Source organism: Pelophylax lessonae (genome assembly GCF_965119305.1).
Source record: "Pelophylax lessonae genome assembly, chromosome: 7".
Taxonomy (NCBI): Eukaryota; Metazoa; Chordata; class Amphibia; order Anura; family Ranidae; genus Pelophylax; species Pelophylax lessonae.
In genome coordinates, this window is record NC_138774.1 from 146,009,262 (window position 1) to 146,029,792 (window position 20,531).

A 20,531-nucleotide genomic window follows, 5' to 3' on the forward strand; every position below is an offset into this window, starting at 1 on the left:
CCTGTGGGGTACTTATCACTAGTAGCAATGTAGTAGAGGAGAGGTTCGGCAAGAGCGGATGATCCTATAACTGGATACAGGGATCAGCAGCGTGGTTCCGATAGCGAGGTATGCTTGCAAGCATGAGAGCTTCAAGGCAGATTATGCGGCGTGGAACGAACATCTGAGTGAGACCGCCGGAGGTTGAAATAGCCGCTCCAGCGGCGCTCAGTGATGACAGCATCGGTCTTAAAGGTGTATGCACACCTTACCAAAAGAGAATGGTGGGGCGCATACACTTAGGAAAAGTGGAATTAGGGTACCAAAGGTACCAGAACATTACAATGGTATTCCGCTGACATCCGCAATGCCATAGACTTACATTATATCCGTAAATCATCCGCAAAAAAAATAGGATGATTTGCGGACATACGGAGCGGCAGTGTGAAAGAGGCCTTACTTTTTAGTGTACACTGTATGCCTGATATACTTATCAGTTGCTTTTAATTTTTTCCTAGCCCAAAACATGATACCTTTTACTTACTACCTGTAAACTAAGTGCTTCAATGCTGTACATTTTCTAATACAACTGCAGGTGTGATGAACCTTTATACTGAGCGTGCCTCTGCACCCATCTAAAAAAGCACCTGTACTTCTTTGGTGAGACAGATGACAGCACATCATTCTGAGGAGAATGGCCCCCATAAAATAAAATGGAAATCTTATTGTCGAGTACAGCCATGCTTCTGAAAATGTATAACAAGCTGCTTGCTTAGGCATGAACTGGGGCTTAAAGTGTAAGTCCAGACAAAATGTTAAGGATGTAGTGGGGAAAGATTTCAAATTCCTGTCTCGTTTAGCTGCTTTCCATGGTTTCATTCTAGAAATGAAGTGAGGGGAACTCTCCAACAACATGGACAGAAATAAAAACAATTTTACTTTAGTAAAGTAGGGGAGAATATAACCCTTGTCAGATTAGTATTTACATCTGTGTCCCTCTTGCAGATTTTCCCTGACTTCATGTTTGTCAAAGTGTTGTCAGCAGGACAGGAAGTGAGGGGAATGATCTGTAATGGAGCCCCAGATAGCAGAAAAAAAAACTTGACAGGAATTCTAAACCTGCTTTAATATGTTTTTGGCTTGATATACACTTTAACATTAAGTTTTCCTAAACCAAGAACAGGAAGCAACCATAGACCGGACACTACTAGGGACCAGACCTGTTGGAAATAGCCAGAGAAGAGCAATCAAAGTTTGAATTTAGTAGTTTAGGAGCATTTTTTTTATCATCAACTGATCTTTTATTGGAGTATAAGATTATAGGACTGTAGAGTAAATTCTAAGTCCACCTCCCCAGCACTTGGTTCTTGATGTGTTATACACACACAAACACACAATTGTTAGTGCTCCTATGCACAATTACTCTATAGCATAGATGTCAAACACAAGGCCCATAGGCCGAATCTGGTCCCATCCAGGTTTAGCACTCCTACTCACCACTGTCACTTGTAAACACAGAAGCCTTTTGTGTTACAAGGGACAGTTTTGCTTTCAGTGGCTTCCAGATGTACAGATGTACATAGTGCATCCTTAAATTCCGCACCCTGTTCGTAGCATACTCCTGAACTCTGGCACGTAGCATACTCCTGAACAGTGATGGACGAACATCGGCCGGGGCGGTTCGCGAACGCCAGCCGCAAATTTTCTCAAACGTCCACGAACCGCGAGTTCGCAGGGGGCCCCTTTGAATTTAATGGGAGGCGAATTTTAAAAACCTTTAGGTCATATTTTCAGCCACAAAAGACATACTAGCTGTGCACAAATAGCCCCAGCACATGGACAATGTCATAACAGAAGTATTGCAATTGAAAAAGTTGCCCTAAATTTTTTTATTTTTTTTTCTACAGCAAAAAATATATATTTTTTTTCATAAATCAGCCAGAACTGACAGCAGCCGGTAAATACATTGTCTAATACATATAGGGTCCATTCACACATCTGTAAAATGGGTCCGCATCCATTCCACAATTTGGCGGAACCTTTACAGACCCATTGTTTTTCATTTCCAGTCTGAAAAATTAGGCATTAACAAGATAAAGAAGTAAGTGTCGGCCATTCCAGGCCCCAAAAATTAACCCACATGCGTTTACCTGACAGCTAAGAACGTAGTATTCTGTGGCTGAATGTACATTAGGCATTCACAGGTAACAGAAGTAAGTGTCGGCCATAATAGGCACCAAAAAATAGCCCACATGGGTTTACCTGACAGCTAAGTACATAGTATTCTGTGGCTGAAGGTACATTAGGCATTCACAGGATACAGAAGTAAGTGTCGCCCATTCCAGGCCCCAAACATTAGCCCACATGGGTTTACCTGACAGCTAACTACATAGTATTCTGTGGCTGAAGGTACATTAGGCATTCACACAGTATACAGAAGTAAGTGTCGGCCAGGCTCCAAAAATTAGCTCACATGGTTTGAACTGACAGCAAAAAACAGTTTTTGATGGCTAGAGGTATGGTAGGCATTCACAGTACACAGAACCGTAAGTGTCGGCCTGTATAGGCTCCAAAATTTAGCTCACATGGTTTGAACTGACAGCAAAGAACTTAGTATTTGGTGGCTGGAGGTACATTAGGCATTCACAGAAAAAATAATTGTCGGCCCTGAAAGGCCCTAAAAATTTGCCATTCAATGGACATGAAATGCCTTTTATGCAGCTGTATGTAGCGAAGCCAAGGACCAGGAATTATTGTGGGTGGAGGAATTTTGATGAAACCTGGTCTACTGGTCACATGTGTTGAATTCCTCAGAGATCCATGCCTCATTCATTTTTATAAATGTGAGGTTGTCTGCACTGTCATGAGCTAGGCGAGTGCGCTTATCGGTCACGATCCCCCCTGCTGCGCTGAACGTCCTTTCGGACAGGACACTGGATGGGGGGCAAGCCAACATTTCCATTGCAAATTGTGCAAGCTCTGGCCAGAGGTCAAGCGTGCCCACCCAGTAGTCCAGGGGATCATCACTCCTCAGAGTGTCCACATCGGCCGTTAACCCGATGTAGTCGGACATCTGTCGGTCTAGGCGTTCCCTCATGCTGGATCCGGAGTACAGCTGTCGATGGTTCGGCTGAAAGAAGGATCTCATATCTGAAGTGACCAAGACATCTTCCAACCACCCTCTTCTTGCAGGCCCTGTTGGATTGCTACCTGCAACATTCTCTCTGTGACTGGAAATTCCTGTGCCAGCGCACGGAAAAGCAAAATGCAGCTTTTCCCGCAGCAAGGCCTGGAAGTGCTGCATTCTGACCGCCCTCTGTGATTGTGGTAACATTTCCGGCATTTTGTGTTTGTACTGGGGGGTCTAAGTACATTGCCACTCACTACTGGTCCTTGGCCTTTATGCGTTTTATACAGGGGTCCCCCTTAAAACACTGCAGCATGTAGGCCTCCATTCCCACTAAACTGGAAGCGGTATAGTGGCCTGCTTCCAGCTAATCATCCAGGATAATGTCGTCCTCGTTCTCCTCCCCCATCCACGGATAACACAAGGGATTCTAGAAAGGTTTAAAGCATGCTCTTCTTGCTCCTCCTCATCCTCCCCAGCACCATCCTCCTCCTCTGACTCCTCTTCAGACTCCTGCTGTTGATTTGTCTCAGATGGAGTAGCACCCCCTGGGAATTCATTCAACATTGCGACTTCCTGATCTTCCTGCTCCTCGATGGCTTGATCAATGACACAACGCAATGCACGCTCCAGAAAGAAGGCGTAAGGTATGATGTCACTTATGGCGCACAGGCCATGACCGACCAGTTTGGTGATCTCATCGAATGGCCGCAGAAGTCTGCATGCGTCCCGCATGAGCAGCCACTGGCGAGGTGAAAAAAACCCAAGCTCCCCAGAACCTGTCCTGCCTTCGAGTTCGAACAGGTTGTCATTAACTGCATGTTTCTGCTGGCCTATCGAGCATATGAAACGTGAGTTCCATCGCGTCGGGCAGTCACAAATAAGATGCCTGAGGGGCAGGTTGTGTCGCCGCTGAATCTCAGCAAGGCGAGCCATGGCTGTGTAAGATCTTCAGAGATGGCCCGAGATTTTCCTGGCCTGCCGCAAGACGTCCTGGACCCCAGGGTATTTGGCAAAGAATCGATGCACCACCAAGTGCAGGACGTGTGTTATTTTGCCCTGTTTCAGTGCGCTCAGCAGATTGGCACGGTTGTGGCACACCACTTTACCAACTGACAAATTCAGCGGTGTCAGCCACTGATATGCCTGTGAACGCAAAGCTGAAAGGAGTGCAGGACCAGTGTGGCTCTTGGCTTCCAGGCACAACAGACACAGCACAGCATGGCAAGCAACGTCTCACCTGGCATATGGAATAGGTTCTGGGGATCTTGGGCGGTGCAGGAGAAGAGACAGTAGCAGTGGAAGAGGAGGAGTCAGCCGAGGAGGAGAGGGAGGATGGAGGATGAGGAGAAGAAGAGGCAGACCTGCTTGCAATCCGTGGCGGTACAACTAAATCTACATTGGTGCCACGGGTTGCATGCTTAACGGCCGTCAGAAGGTTCACCCAGTGGGCAGTAAAAGTGATTTAACTTCCCTGCCCGTGTTTGCTAGACCATGTGTCTGTGTAGATAACACCCCGCTTCAATCTGTGGTATTGGGGGCCACAGGTTTATCACACCAGTTCTACAAATAATTGGTCAGTATCTGTTGTCAATGTGTGTAGCACAGTTAACACTGCAAAAGAGGCCACATTTTTGCAGGACTAAAATACAATCTTAGAAAAGTATACTGTTAAATAACACCCGCTTCAATATGTGCTATTGGGGGGCCACTGGTTTATCACACCAGTTGTTCAAAAAATTGGCCAGTGAGTTTGGCACTGTGTGTATCAGACTTAACTCAGCAGAAGAGGCTATTGTTGCAGGACACAAATACACTTGTAAAAGTATACTCAGATAACACCCCACTTCAATATGTGGCATTGGGGGGGGGGGGGGGGATTGGTCTATCACACCAGTTATAATACATGACTTTTGTGGACATTGACAACACGATTTCTGTGCGACTGCAGCCGATATCTAACTGCCCCTAAAGCAACCACAGGATACCTGACCCTCATGTTTAAAGAGACTGTAATAGACCCTAAAACGACATTGGAGCATTTTAAATGACTTTTGTGGACATTGACAAAGTGATTTCTGTGCGACTGCAGCCGATCTCTAACTGCCCCTAAAGCAACCACAGGATACCTGGCCCTAATGTTAAAGAGACTGTAATAGACCCTAAAACGACATTGGAGCATTTTAAATTACTTTTGTGGGCATTGACAAAGCGATTTCTGTGTGACTGCAGCCGATCTCTAACTGCCCCTACAGCAACCACAGGATACCTCTCCCTAAGCTCAAAAGATGTTAGACCTATACCGAAATACCAGCCCTGAGAAGGACTTTTGTGGACATTGACAGAGCGATTTTTGACTGCAGCCGATTTCTAACTGCCCCTAAAGCAACTACAGGATACCTGTCCCTAACCTGAAAAGAGACTGTAGAAGGCCTATACCTAAATACCAGCCCTGGAAAGGACTTTTGTGGATCTTCACAGCGTTATATGTGTCTAGCAAACTCTCCCTGACGAGCACAGCAGACCTCTCCCTACACTGGCAGAAAACGGAATGTGAAATGGCTGCCAGGTCAGGTCCATTTATAGGGTAGGGGGACTGTCCATGTGCTGGAATGTTTCAATTGGCTGTCCCGTTCCACCTGATGGATGTGTCATGGGTCAAAGTTCTCCCCAACGTAAACAAATATGGCCGCCGTGAACAACGCCATGTGTCCAAAAATTTGGCGGGTAGCGAACTGACCGCCGGGCGAACCGCAAGGCCATCTGGCACGTAGCATACTCCTGAGCTCTGGCACGTAGCATACTCCTGAGCTCTGGCACGTAGCATACTCCTGAGCTCTGGCACGTAGCATACTCCTGAGCTCTGGCACGTAGCATACTCCTGAGCTCTGGCACGTAGCATACTCCGGAGCTCTGGCACGTACCATACTCCGGAGCTCTGGCACGTAGCATACTCCTGAACTCTGGCACGTAGCATACTACTGAGCTCTGGCACGTAGCATACTACTGAGCTCTGGCACGTAGCATACTCCTGAGCTCTGGCACGTAGCATACTCCTGAGCTCTGCACGCAACATACTCCTGAGCTCTGCACGCAGCATACTCCTGAACTCTGCACTTTGTACATAACACACTCCTGAATAATAAAAGTAGATACATAGTCTTACAGATACAACCGATCCATTGAGGGCAACCATACTGCCGATGCAGCCTACAATGAAATTGAGTTTGACACCCCTGCTCTATAGCATGCATTTAAACTTTAAACAGCTTTATTTGTAGAATTACAAACCTCAAAATATATTTTAGCTTAGAAGAAATGCTGCAATTTTTTTTTTTTAGCCTTAGAAAGACTGCTAGGCATACAGGGTAAAAGTATAGAGCTGGCCAGATGACCAAAAGTCCTGAAAGTAATACATCTATGAACAAATTTGTTAGTACCCTTATAGCTCATTGAAACAATGCTTTATTCCTTCTGAAAAGTAAATCTGTTAAAAGCCTGTCTCACGTATGCCTGCATGCCTTTTTTATGTCATAGAGATGAATTAATCCTTATTCTACAATGGTATTTTAAAAAAAGCCTGGACAGATTTGTTGGTACATACCCCTAGAGAATATTATAAATTGCTCATATTGATATTTATAGCTAATTGTTTTCTCTATTAGTTTTACACATGTCTTTAATTTTGTAATCGGTCAGTCAGACTATTTAAATGCATAAAAGCTATTACTCTGCTGCTTGGTATAATTTTGTATAATTTTGTATAATTTTGTGTGTAATGGGGTGTTAGTCCCTTTTTAGGGTTTCTTTCACCCCTTTTTCTTCTAGTCTGTGCTGAGAGCCTCTGCCCTCTATACTATTTAGGGACACATTTGGAGGGTGTAGTCAGCTAGTGAGAGAGTCTTGGAAAGTTGGTCCCAAGGCATTGTCTCAAAAAGGTTATAGGTCGCTGGACACTGCTATGGAAAACATGTAGCAATGCAATGAAAAGTTAGTTTTTTTTATTTTTTCAAGCGTCGTCCAGGACAACTTTGAAAATACACAAATCGTTTAATTAAATGCCTTGCGTGTGGGGGGCCCCTTAAAGCTGCCTGTAGTGTTGATTTCTAAATGTAGCTTGACCTAATTACAGTACTGTGCAGCACACCATAGTAAAGTTGCATTATAAACTACAACTTTTTAAGAGGAAATAGTACAATTCTGTAATTTATGATTTAGTAACACAAAACCAGCACCCGCATCCCTTTTGCGTGCAGCTACAGCTATCCTCATTCACTTGTGCCCATCAAGTGATGTATCCCATTTGGATATAAATATGGGTTGTGCCACTTTTGACTTGTTTCAGGGAATTCCTCCTCATCTTTGCCTGACAACTGATATAATAATAATCATTTTTATTAAAGTTTTCAGGTGAGACAGTATAATTCAGTAAACAAAGCAAATCAAATCCACAAAATCTATCATGACATTTCATATTCCAGTATATTCTTACACTGATCTATTCATTATCCAACTAATCCGAACATACTTCTCACCTTATCCTCTCTATTTTATACCCCAAATCAACCCCAAGGCTACCCCAAAACAACCAACACAAAACAACTCACTAGTTAATGACTTAGTAGCCAGGATCAAAATGAGATCCCCTAAGCCTGCACCTTTAAAATCATGTTGGCAGTGGCAGCTTCCATTTTTATCCTCACCGGTTTCCTAATCACTTATATCCTTCATTTTCCAATAGATTGAAGATGTAACCTGTCATTTTTAGTGCTGTAATATCTAAAGAGCGTTGGTCTTATGGAAAGTCATTCTTTACTAAGGGGGGTTTGGCGCATTTCCTTCCCCTTCCCAGTAAGAACCACACTCGGTGCTAACCAATATGACATTTGTGTGTTGGCTCTTCAGCTGCACTTATATTGAAAATGAGTTGTATGGTTTATTATAACTGAAAAAAAAGCAAAAATAATCATACCTTATAGACTTGTCCATATGTTCCATTTCCAACAACTTCAACTAACTCAAAGATTCCTGCTGGGTCCTGTAGAAATAAAGAGACATTTCTTTGCAGAAGCTTGTATATTCTTTAACATATTCAAACATATTCACATCCCACTATAGTCTGGACAAATGACAAATGCTCGCCACACCACTGCTGTGGATACCCACCACTACTGTGGAGAGAACACTTCATGCCTCATTGAGCTGTGGATTACCAGTGTTTTCAGTACTCTCATCTGTATACCAGCTTCATAAACTGAACTGTAATAGCTACTGATGAAGGGGGGTCTTTCATCACCTCCATGGTTCCCTACCATCCCCTGCTGCCCAGTACAAGGTGTGAAAGGAAGTGTGCATGTGAGCCTGGGCATTTGTTTTAAGTATTTGTCATACTTGTTTTATTGATTTGCAGTGAAGGTGTGGTGATTTTTTACATATTGTTTTAAATCCATATTTTAATAAAGTTACTTCTTAAGATATACCGCTACTTGTTCTTAATAGAGCCCCTTTTGATGGGCACCACTCCGAGTTCCCATCGTACTCCCCTTTTTCTTGCACAATGTTCATAATTGTTTGTAAAACACTTAATGGACAAAGGACCTGTTTGCTCTGACAGAGAACTCTGATTTTTACCCTTTTGGCCTGTTAAATATACAATTAAAAGTTTTGTTTGTCGAATAAGTGGAAAAAATACGTCAATCCTGCCAGAAACCCAGTGAGTTCATAACTGCCTGTAGTGAGCTGCCTCTGCTGCACTGAAAACTCCAACAATCGTATCAGCATTTTATTGAGTCACTTCACAATATACATAGACTCCAGAATCTGCCTACATTTGACACTCTTTGGAATGAGTGAAGTGGTCATGGCCTAATTAAATTTGGCAAAAAATTTTCAATTTCAATTGCACACACTTTAGGGAGTGTATGTTTATTAGGGTACATTTTTGATAGTTTGGTTTATTCAGTGCTCTATGTATTTGTGTTTTTTCATATTTTGTATATTTGATTTGTTGTTTGTGCACTTATTTATTATAGGTATATAGTGATGTCAACACGGCATAATACATACACAGCATAGTGTACATTTGCATCAATCACTACTCTGAAGGAGCTTACCATTGAAGGTCCTTAACCTCACATGCATACACTCCTACTAGGTGGAAAATGCCCGTCTATGCTCATCCTTTGAGTGGGGACAGAAGTAGGGTGAAGCCACAGGCCCCAAATATTCATTAGCAATTTTGCACATGTGTGTATCAAACATCAAAACTCTTTAATCAAAATTTGTGAAAAAAGTAAAACGTTTTGGATAGAGTGGAGAGATTAGAACATCTGTCAGTTTTTTTAATGCTGTCTGTGCCCCCTGTTTGGGAGTATCACCCACACTATTTGTCATATTTACTGTTCTCAAGTGGGCGTAAAGGAAAATCATACATTTTGGGCTGTCCCTAGAAACAGTAATAAAGGGGAAATGCTCCAATGGTACACTAGTCCTGGCGACAATCAGGGATTCTCTTAGTTTGGATGGGTTGCTTTCACTTCCTGTTTTGGTTATTGGACAGGAAGTGAGGGTAAATCTCAAAATCCGCAAAAAAAAAAAAAAAACAGAGGTTATAATCCTCCCACTCTATTCAATATGAAAAAAAGCTGTCTTTAGTTCTACTGTAAAGGTATACTAAACCCAAAAACTTTTTAGGTGATGGATCAGAGCACAATAGTCTAAGTTGGTGAAGTGAAATGAGAAAAATATATACATAAAACTATTTTTTAGAAATAAAAAACAGAAAATTGGCATGTGCGTATGTATTCACCCCCTTTGTTATGAAGCCCATAAAAAGCTCTGGTGCAACCAATTACCTTCAGAAGTCACATAATTAGTGAAATGATGTCCACCTGTGTGTAGTCTTAAGTGTCACATGATGTGTCATTACATATACACATCTTTTTTGAAAGGCCCCAGAGGCTGCAACACCTAAGCAAGATGCACCACTAACCAAACACTGCCATAAAGGCCAAGGAACTCTCCAAACAAGTAAGGGACAATGTTGTTGAGAAGTACTAGTCAGGGTTAGGTTATAAAAAAATATCCAAATATTTGATGATCCACAGGAACACCTTAAAATCTATCATAACCAAATGGAAAGAACATGGCACAACAGCAAACCTGCCAAGAGACGGCCGCCCACCAAAACTCACGGACCGGGCAAGGAGGGCATTATTCAGAGAGGCAGCACAGAGACCAAAAGGTAACCCTGGAGGAGCGGCAGAGTCCCACAGCAGAGACTGGAGTATCTGTACATAGGACGAAAATAAGCTGTACGCTCCATAGAGTTGGGCTTTATGGCAGAGTGGCCAGAAGAAAGCCATTACTTTCAGCAAAAAACAAAACGGCATGTTTTGAGTTTGCGAAAGGGCATGTGGGAGACTCCAAAAATGTATGGAGGAAGGTGCTCTGGTCTGATGAGACTAAAATTTAACTTTTTGGCCATCAAAGAAAATGCTATGTCTGTCGCAAACCCAACACATCACATCACCCAAAGAACACCATCATTTTTCAGCAGTCAGCAGTGGCGGCCGGTGTGTTGGGGGCACCGGACGCATGGAGTTCAATGGGGCTTTTTGTTTTTTTTTGTATCACCTGATTAGAGCCAGAGGCTCTAATAGGGCGATGCAAAGGGTGGATCCGACTCCACCCATTGTGAGACAATATGACATTTCACTATTGTCACACGGATCCTCCTCCCGGCCAATCAGGGAGCGGGTCTAATACCTGATTCCTGATTGGCCGCAAGGCAAGCCCCATGCCATTGGCTGAGGAGGAGGCGGGAGGACCCGAGGAGACGTGCCAGGGGACTGAGGAGAAGCCGCGCCGCCGCCGCTGCTGCTGCTGCTGATGATGATCCAGGTAAGTGCACTGGATTGAAGGGGGCATGCAAGCTGGTCTCTGCATTGAAGGGGGCATGTATGCTGGTCACTACATTGAAGGGGGCTTGTATGCTGGTCACTACATTGAAGGGGGCTTGTACGCTGGCCGCTACATTGAAGGGGGCATGTACGCTGGCCACTACATTGAAGGGGGCATGTACGCTGGTCACTACATTGAAGGGGGCATGTACGCTGGTCACTACATTGAAGGGGGCATGTACGCTGGTCACTGCATTGAAGGGGGCATGTGCGCTGGTCTCTGCATTGAAGGAGGCATGTACGCTGGTCACTGCATTGAAGGGGGCATGTACGCTGGTCTCTGCACTGAAGGGGGCATGTATGCTGGTCTCTGCATTGAAGGGGGCACGCTGGTCAGTGTTTTGAAGGGGGCACGCTGGTCACTGTGCATTGAAAGGGGGCACGCTGGTCACTGTGCATTGAAAGGGGGCACACTGGTCTCTGCACTGAAAGGGGGCACGCTGGTCTCTGCATTGAAAGGGGGCACGCTGGTCTCTTTGCTTTGAACGGGGGCACGCTGGTCTCTTTGCTTTGAAAGGGGGTACGCTGGTCTCTCTGCTTTGAAAGGGGGCACGCTGGTCTCTCTGCTTTGAAAGGGGGCACGCTGGTCTCTCTGCTTTGAAAGGGGGCACGCTGGTCACTCTGCATTGAAAGGGGGCATGCTGGTCTCTCTGCATTGAAAGGGGGCACGCTGGTCTCTCTGCATTGAAAGGGGGCACACTATACCTTAATTACTGAAGGCCCCTTTCACACTTTTGTGACCTCAAAGTCACGCAATTTTTTACAGCATTTTTTGCCGCAAAGCAATGCCTATTACATTTTTCTGTTTGCGCCCCCCCCAAAAATTTTTGAGCACCAGCCGCCACTGGCAGCCAGGACTGGGAAACTGGTCAGAGTTGAGGGAAAGATGGATGGTGCTAAATACAGGGATATTCTTGAGCAAAACCTGTACCACTCTGTGCGTGATTTGAGGTTAGGATGGAGGTTCACCTTCCAGCAGGACAATGACCCCAAACACACTGCTAAAGCAACACTTGAGTGGTTTAAGGGGAAACATGTAAATGTGTTGAATGGCTCAGTCAAAGCCCAGAACTCAATCCAATCGAAAATCTGTGGTCAGACTTAAAGATTGCTGTTCACAAGCGCAAACCATCCAACTTGAAGGAGCTGGAGCAGTTTTGCAACGAGGAATGGGCAAAAAATCCCAGTGGTAAGTTGTGGCAAGCTCATAGAGACTTATCCAAAGTGATTTGGAGCTGTGATTGCCGCAAAAGGTGGCTCTACAAAGTATTGACTTTAGGGGGTGAATAGTTATGCACACTGGCTTTTTCTGTTATTTTGTCCTATTTGTTGTTTGCTTCACAATAAAAAGAAAAAATCTTCAAAGTTGTGGGCATGTTCTGTAAATTAAATGTTAATTCCAGGTTGTGAGGCAACAAAACACAAAAAATGCCAAGGGAGGTGAATATTTTGCAAGGCACTGTTTATCCACTATATTGTGGATGCATTGTTCCAAACCATTTGGAGGCGGGGGTTATGGTGTAGGGTTGTTTTCAGGGGTTGGGCTTGGTCTCTTAGTTCCAGTGAAGGAAACCTTTAAGGCGTCAGCATACCAAGACATTTTGGACAATTTCATGCTCCCAACTTTTGGGAACAGGTTGGGGTTGGCCCCTTCCTGTTCCATCATGACTGCGCACCAGTGCACAAAGTAAGGTCCATAAAGACATGAATGAGCAAGTCTGGGGTGGAGGAACTTGACTGGCCTGCACCTCAACCTGATAGAACACCTTTGGAATGAATTAAAGCAGATACTGCTAGTCCGGCCTTCTCTTCCAACATTAGTGCCTGACCTCACAAATGCACTTCTGGAAGAATGGTCAAACATTCCCATAGACACACTCCTAAACCTTGTGGATGGCCTTCCCAGAAGAGTTAAACCTGTTGTAGCTGCAAAGAATGGGCAAACTCAATATTGAACCTATGGACTAAGACTGGGATGCCATTAAAGTTCATGTGTGTGTAAAGGCAGGCACCCTAATACTTTTTACAACTGTTTGTGTGTGTGTGTGTATGTGTATATATATATATATATATATGTATATATATATATATATATATATGTGTGTGTGTATACATATATTTATTTTATTTTTTTAATGGCACTGAAGGAGGCACAGCTGGTCAATTTAAGATCCACCTGGATACACACTATTACACAATAATTAATAATTGTGTGTGTGGTGCTGTTTCCAAAATTAACAAATAATAAACTGGTGGAAACAACATCTTTGTTGCTACATTAAAAGTTCCTGGCTACTGGCAGCTTCTGTATTATTTAGTTTTGTGGATACGGAGGCAGTACAAAACAAGTCCTGACATGTCTTTTCTTGAAGGCTTAACCCGGCCATAGATGGATCAAATCCTGGCCAGTTCAACAGGGACTAGCCTAAGTTCGATCCATCTATGGGCAGGCTGGTTGTACCTAAATTGGTCCATCAATTGAATTTGGCATAGCTCTCAACTGCCCCTGATTTCGAAGGACTATCCCTGATTTGGTCCTCCTGCCTCCCTTTTCATTTGTCCATCATTTCGGTATGATCTATATATTGCATGTATATAAAATACCCTTTTTAATCTTTCAAAAAGTGTTTACCAGTGCTCAACCTTTCATCATATGCTAAATTGCTGTATTTGTAAATTTCAAAAGTCAGTATAAAGGAATAGTAGTGGTAAAAAAAAAAAAAGCACTTGTGGGTTTAAACTTTTTTTTAGAGGGGCATGGTAGGGGGGTTTGTCCTATGCCTACATACTTTTGGCCAATTGGTGCCCCTTGTTCTGATCTCAAAAAGTTGGGAGGTATGGCTTGGGTGCAAACAGCCGGCCAGATTTTTTACATTTGATTACTGCCAACAGCTATAGCTGCTAGCAGTAATCATTGTGTTCTGCCGAACAGGAGGGCTCCCCATTTGTAGAACACAATAGCGCTGTGGGAGCAATTCCCCCAACAACACTGACTGTGTTGATGGGGGAATCAAGCAATTTTCCTTCCTTTTCGCCTGTGGTGGATGGAAAGCAAATTGCATAATCTATGGGATGCTTAAATTCACCTTTTCAGGCAGAATTTCACTTGTCTGCCAAAGCCATCCCAATGTGCTTATCTCTCACTTACCTTGTCCATGGCATTTATTACTTTCTTGTAGCATCATGTGACCATCCAGGAAGCTTCATATCCCATGATACACTGTCTTATTAAATCACAGAATAAGGCATGTTTTACCTCTCTAGACCACACCTCCCTCATTACTTGAGCACCTTTTTTATTTCCACCTACTTTCCTACTGCTTCCTATATGGTGGCCATACACTGTACAATCTGTGCAATCTCCTTTTGATCTACCTTCTGCTATGTTGGATAGTGCATGGCCAACTTTATGCAAGAACATAGGAGGGAGTGGGTGAAGATATTCAGCTGTCCTTGTTCTTGTGTAAGCACAACAATTTAAATTTCAGGCCCCAATGGAAGCTCACCATCTACTTGTAGAAATTTCAACTTATTCACAGCAACTTGAAAGACTTTGGGAAAAAGTGTCCTGACTTTGGGCTTCAACTATAACTTTTTAATCAAAGGTTTCCCTGGTCCCTCTAAGGCTAGTTTCAGTAGGGTGGCAAATAATTAGGCCAAAGTAAGTGCATGGAGCAAGTCGGTCATCTAAACGTCTCTCCCTATTATGCATTATTCTGTATACAAAAATAAGCCTCAAAATTAAAATAGAAAACGTAAAGTTAGGAAAAGATACTTCCACAGTCATTCATGCACATACAGTATATTCATATAAAACAAATTTAAGTATTGACAGATACATAAAATTACATCTTATAATCTGCAATGTAAAGTACAGTAAACATGGTCTCGAAATTATTAATATTTAAACAGACTTTTTGCTTTCTCTTTCATGAGAAAGTAAAATAAGACTTTACTGTGATCCTCTTCAGTAAGGCTAGGTACACGCAGGCCAAATGTCGGTCAGAAGCTGGTCTAACCACTGGCTTTTGTTGAAGGGACATGCTGGAAAACCAACAACTGATTAGCATTCGCAGCAAATGGCTGCAAGCAGTGATCAGTGTGTTCTGATGGGGATGGGAGGAAGCAGTCCCCCTGTCAGAACACAAAGACACAGTGAGGAAGATCGCCGCATTCATATCATGTGTGTTAGTATGGCGATCCGTCAGGTTTTTTTAATTCAGCTCACTGGGTTGAACGAACAAAAAACTTTACATGTGTATCAGACTTCACTTTTACATTCTAACAATTTCTCTGAGCATTCTCTTTTCAGTATCTTACTCTGCAATTGCTCTCACTTTCAATCTGACATCAGAGATTTTTCAGCCCAGTTTTCAAACCACAATAAAAACTGATGCCAGTAAGGTCATGTGAAATGCAGACTAATGTCATCTTTTTGTAGAGTAGTGTGTATTTTGCCTTGTAGTAGTAAGAGTGCACCAGTAAATAAAAATAAAAATGAATATATATCTACATTGCACCCTATGTGTCAGGTAACCCAGTTTTTAAATGTCAGAGCTGTCTTAATACATGGGCTCGCCTGGGCACTGCCCATGGGCCTAAGATGCATAGGGACCTCATGATCTTGCATTAGGCTCTGCCACTATAGGCTGACAGGAGATGTGACAGCAGCGTCACTCACCACTCCTTTCAGCAGGGAGAAGGTGAAGCACAGCAGCGCCGCCTAGTCTTAAAAAGTGCGGCCAGGCAGGGGAAGGCAGCCGCTATTTTTTGTAGTATTCTAGTAGAGCCTCAAAAGCTAACTGTCTTTAAATACTGGACAGCAGAGCTGGAGCCAGAAGTAATGGGCAGAGCTGTACATAGGTAAAGCTGCTTTGTGAGTCCTGACCTGCCCTGCATAGCTTCCATGCAGCGCTGTGTAAACAAGCATCCTACTCGGTGGTGCAAGTACCAAACCTTGGACATCCAGGTACAGTAAGCTGTGTTTTTTCAAATGTCTATGTTTGTATGTATGTGAGTGTTTATGTAATGTATTTGTGTTTGTGTGTATGTTAGTTTTTTATGTATTAGTGTGCGTGTGTATGTACATACATATGTATATACAATATGTGTATGTATGCGTTGGCATACGTATATTTATGTACGTATGTTTGCGTGTGTATGTGTTTATATGTATGTATGTCTGTACATTACTGTTAGGTCTTGTTCACATGGGCATACATAAGCATACACCCATGTGGGGGCTGTGCTTACCCATACGGGCATGGGCTGCAAAAGGGTTGCATACTTCCCCGTGCAGGCAGTCCCATTCATGTCACTTGGGATGCAGTGGCTCCATGGACAGAGCCACTACTCCCAATTTGACATCGATGTGAGGGTGGTCTCCAAACACAGACAGTGTGGATTCGGAGACCCATACTCACACTGGGAACAGGTGCTAGGGGTTGTCATCCAGATTCTCTTTATGTAACAATTACAAGGAATCTAGATATAAGATTTTGAACCGTTGGCACTGAGCTCCTGTTGCATTCCATTTATCCAGCCCACCTAGCCACATGCTAGAGGTGTGAACAAGGTAGAGGTGGTATGTTACAAATTATATGGTCAAGTCCGCTCCTTAATACTTTCTGGATGTGGATTCACAAAACCACCCAAACAGATCGTCCATTCCAAAAAACACCAAATTCTCCTGCGTCATAACTCTATTCTGACAGCTGTCTACAAAAAATCATTAATTCACCACCTGGTCAACACAGCATGCTCATACTGGCTTTGTGGAAAACCTCTCAACCACCAACAATTCAACAGTGTTTAAGACTGGTGGAGGATATTAGAATGATGGAGAGTCTTACCAGCTCATTGAAAAACACCCACACACAATTCTGATATACGTGGTATTACTCCATAAAATATACATGAATGGATGACTTTAAACAACTGCTGTCTACCTAAGCAGATCCTGCCCTGCACCTTCTGCCAGTTCCCTACTGGAACAGCATGGTTTCCCCACACCAGGCTTACAGCCTTTGTTGAAGAATGTATTTCCCTTTCTCTTGTCTGCCTTCCCACCCAGCGCATCCTTCTCTGTCCTCCTCTGCCTCATTTTTTTCTTCTCTCTTTACCCCTAATTACATCTCATGACTGACATCTCTTAGATTGTCACTTCAGCCCCTCCAATGCATGGGACTACCCTATTTTGCCTTTGAAAGACACTGTCATTATCCCAATCTCCAGTGACTCCCCTGTAGTACGGTTGCTCAAACATCCTACACGCCATTAAATCCCTCTAAACAAATGTGCTCCCAGACTTTCAACACACTTGCCCACCATATTGTTACATGTATGTTTGAGATTGCAATCTACCTTCCTATACTATGTTTTTGTGAATATGTGCATTTACACACGTTAGTATTTAACATTTGAAACTGAATACCCAACATTGTTTATTTTACCACGTGCCTTCTTTCTTTTATCAGTGACATTTATTCTTCTTCTTTCCCCTTTTGCCATATAACTTTTAAAATGTCTACAAGAAAAAAAGTTAAAAAAAAAAACCAACACACTGAAACTAGTGGCAGATAGTATTCTTAAGAGGATGTCATCAGTGACAACCTCCATAATTCACTCCGTACAGATTTCCTCTAAATAAAACTTGTCATCAGAGAAATATCCAGGTTGCCTTTGCTGCCTCTTTCTCATGCTCATCTTAGCGGTCATGTGGATCCCGGAGTTTGATACTTTAAGTCAGTATGAGAAGGATGATTAATTGCAGACTTGGCATTTCTCAGAAAGAGAAGGTTTTCCAATAAGGCCCAGTTCTAACTTGCAAATTGAGCTGTTTGCAATTACATGCAGGAGATTCAGCAGGGTTCTCTTCGATTAATTGTGGGCAGGAAGCCCATTGAAATCAATGGGGGCCTGGCAGTGCCTTCAGCTATTCATGGTCGTTTGCATGTAACTGCTCATGCAGTGATTACCTGTGCATGATTGGCCCTGGACGTAGACTGTCTGCATCAAGGAACAATTATCTGCAGGTAATAGCTGCAAGAACAGTTACATGCGAATGACTGCTAATAGTTGCAGGGTCTGCCAGGATGGTATAGTATAGTATATGCGTTGTGGTGGGCTGCGGTTCATTGGGCTTTACTGCACAATACATTAGGGCACCTTTCACAATGAATGGCACCGCACATAGAGCAGGTGCATTGTGGTAACACATATTATTGTACATTTAACACACATTGCCACATTTTACAAAAGTAAGGGGGCACAGAGCTTTGCAGCTGCAAGTAAAGGAGGAAAGAGTGACAACTAATATGAGTTGGTTCAACTATTTCCATCTATAAAATATTATATGGCTCTATAACTAGATGGGAATTCTGCTTTCATAGTCAAAGGCATGTGTCTGTTTTTCTATAGATGACACCATTTTGTATTGCAATATCCTGCCCTGATATGTTTTTTTTTTTTTTATATAGCGTTATTTCAAAAGCAAAGCTGATGTACAGTATGCATTGCTCACATACACAAGTGAGTCACATTGTTTGTTTGGCAGACCACAGTAATTCCCTTGAAAACAAAGCACACTTGAAGTGATTTGACTGATCATTTAAGAAACTCAATCCACATGGTAAACTTATCGCCAGATAATCCATCTGAAAGTTAACCAAAGCCATTCTTGTTTGTTTTAGATTGTACAGCCTTCTGTCCTACTTAAATCCAGGATGCTGGGGAAGTTGAGATACCAGAAGTGCTCTCTTTAGTAGGCCTGATGGAGAGAATAATCCAGCTGCAGGGCCATAATTGTATTTATTTCTAGAACATCCCTGTATCATTAAGATTTCAGACACTTTACAATGTAAAAAGTTATCAGTCCTGTATGGTTTCATTGTGGCTTACCCTTTCTTGGTCTACTTGCCAACTTGTTGGCAACAAAGTATAATGAATGTGTCCACTGGCCATTAAGGTAAAGAAGGGTAGCAGGTAAGGGTAGGCCAAAGCACAAGCATTTAGTCCAGTGGCTATTTATATTTTAGAAGACAATAGGTTTTACAGGGGTAGGGGGCTAGTACAGGGGTGCTAGAAAAAAGTAAACTAATCATGTTCTGGTGAATGCAAATATTATATCCCCACACAAATAGTATACCGTTTTTAACCACTTAAGCCCCGGAAGATTTTACCCCCTTCCTGACCAGGGAGTATTTTGCGATTCGGCACTGCGTGACTTTAATGGACAATTGCGTGGTCGTGCGACGCTGTACCTAAACGAATTTGGTGTCCTTTTTTTCCCACAAACAGAACTTTCTTTTGGCGGTATTTGATCACCTGTGCGATTTTTTGATCGCGCGCTATAAACAAAAAAAGAGCGTAAATTTTGCAAAAATAGCAATATTTTCCCTTTTTTTTATATGAAATTCCCCCCCAAAAAAATGTAAAAATCAAAATTTTTTAAAATTTTCGGCCAATTTGTTTTATGCTACCTATGTTTGGTAAAAAAAAAATCGCAAAAAGCGTATTTTGATTGGTTTGCGCAAAAGTTATTGCGTTTACTAACTAAGGGAAAGATTTTTGTCATTTTTGTTGTTTTTTTTTAACGCGTAATGGCGGCGATCTGCGATTTTTTTTTGTGGTACTGCGACATTGCGGCGGACAGATCGGACCCTTGACTGACATTTTTGACACTTTTGGGGTTACCAGTGACATTTCTACAGTAATCAGTGCTATATATATGCACTGTTACTGTAAAAATACACTGGTAGTGAAGGGGTTAACTTTATTTGAGAGGGAGGGGCTGTGTGTGTCCCTAGGGGCGTGATTCTAACTGTGATTGGCTGTGGCTTCAGCTGTATGCAGAGTGATCAACGGATCTACATAGTAGATCCATATGATCATCTCTCATACAGAGGGGAGAATGACAGGCAGCTTGTTTTACACACTTGTTTACACTTGTTTTCTCCCTCTCCCCCGCCGATCGCAGAGTGGCCGGCGGACATCGGGTCCGCCGGTCACACGCGCGGGGGGGTCCGTGACCACGCGGGAGCGGGAGCGCGCCTCCGGCGGCGCACGCTCGCTCCCTAGACCCTCACAAGCTAGTGACGTAGCCCTACGTCACTTTGCCTGTGAGGGGCTGACCGCCGCCGTAGATAGTCGTGCGGCGGTCGGCAAGTGGTTAATCAAATCCACAGGTATGATTTAATTTCTTTGCAATTGGTCAACAAATATTACCTTTTTTGTGTATCAAGGTTAGCCTTGAGCATCCTACTAAATTCAAAAATTACAATTCGGAAACTGACTGAAAACACTATTTGAATGTCAAATATTTATAATTCTCATTGGCAAAGTAATATATGTGTACCACTGTCCCCATAGGGCTCGCTGTGTGTTGACATCTTAGGCCTCCCTCTGATTACCTGCAGACAGTTGCTGGGGGATTATTCACATATCCCTCCTTACTCCCATTTTGC

At 43.1% G+C, this 20,531-nt stretch overlaps 1 protein-coding gene across 1 annotated transcript in view; it reads right to left on the bottom strand.

Annotated features, from left to right (window-relative positions):
• The window catches only part of NRK (Nik related kinase), a 489,556-nt gene that overhangs the window by 457,003 nt on the left and 12,022 nt on the right, over positions 1-20,531 (bottom strand). Inside the window, exon 2 of the mRNA XM_082263406.1 lies at positions 8,079-8,144. Within this exon, the coding sequence (XP_082119532.1) occupies positions 8,079-8,144 (66 nt within the window). The remainder of the gene's footprint in view (positions 1-8,078; positions 8,145-20,531) is intronic.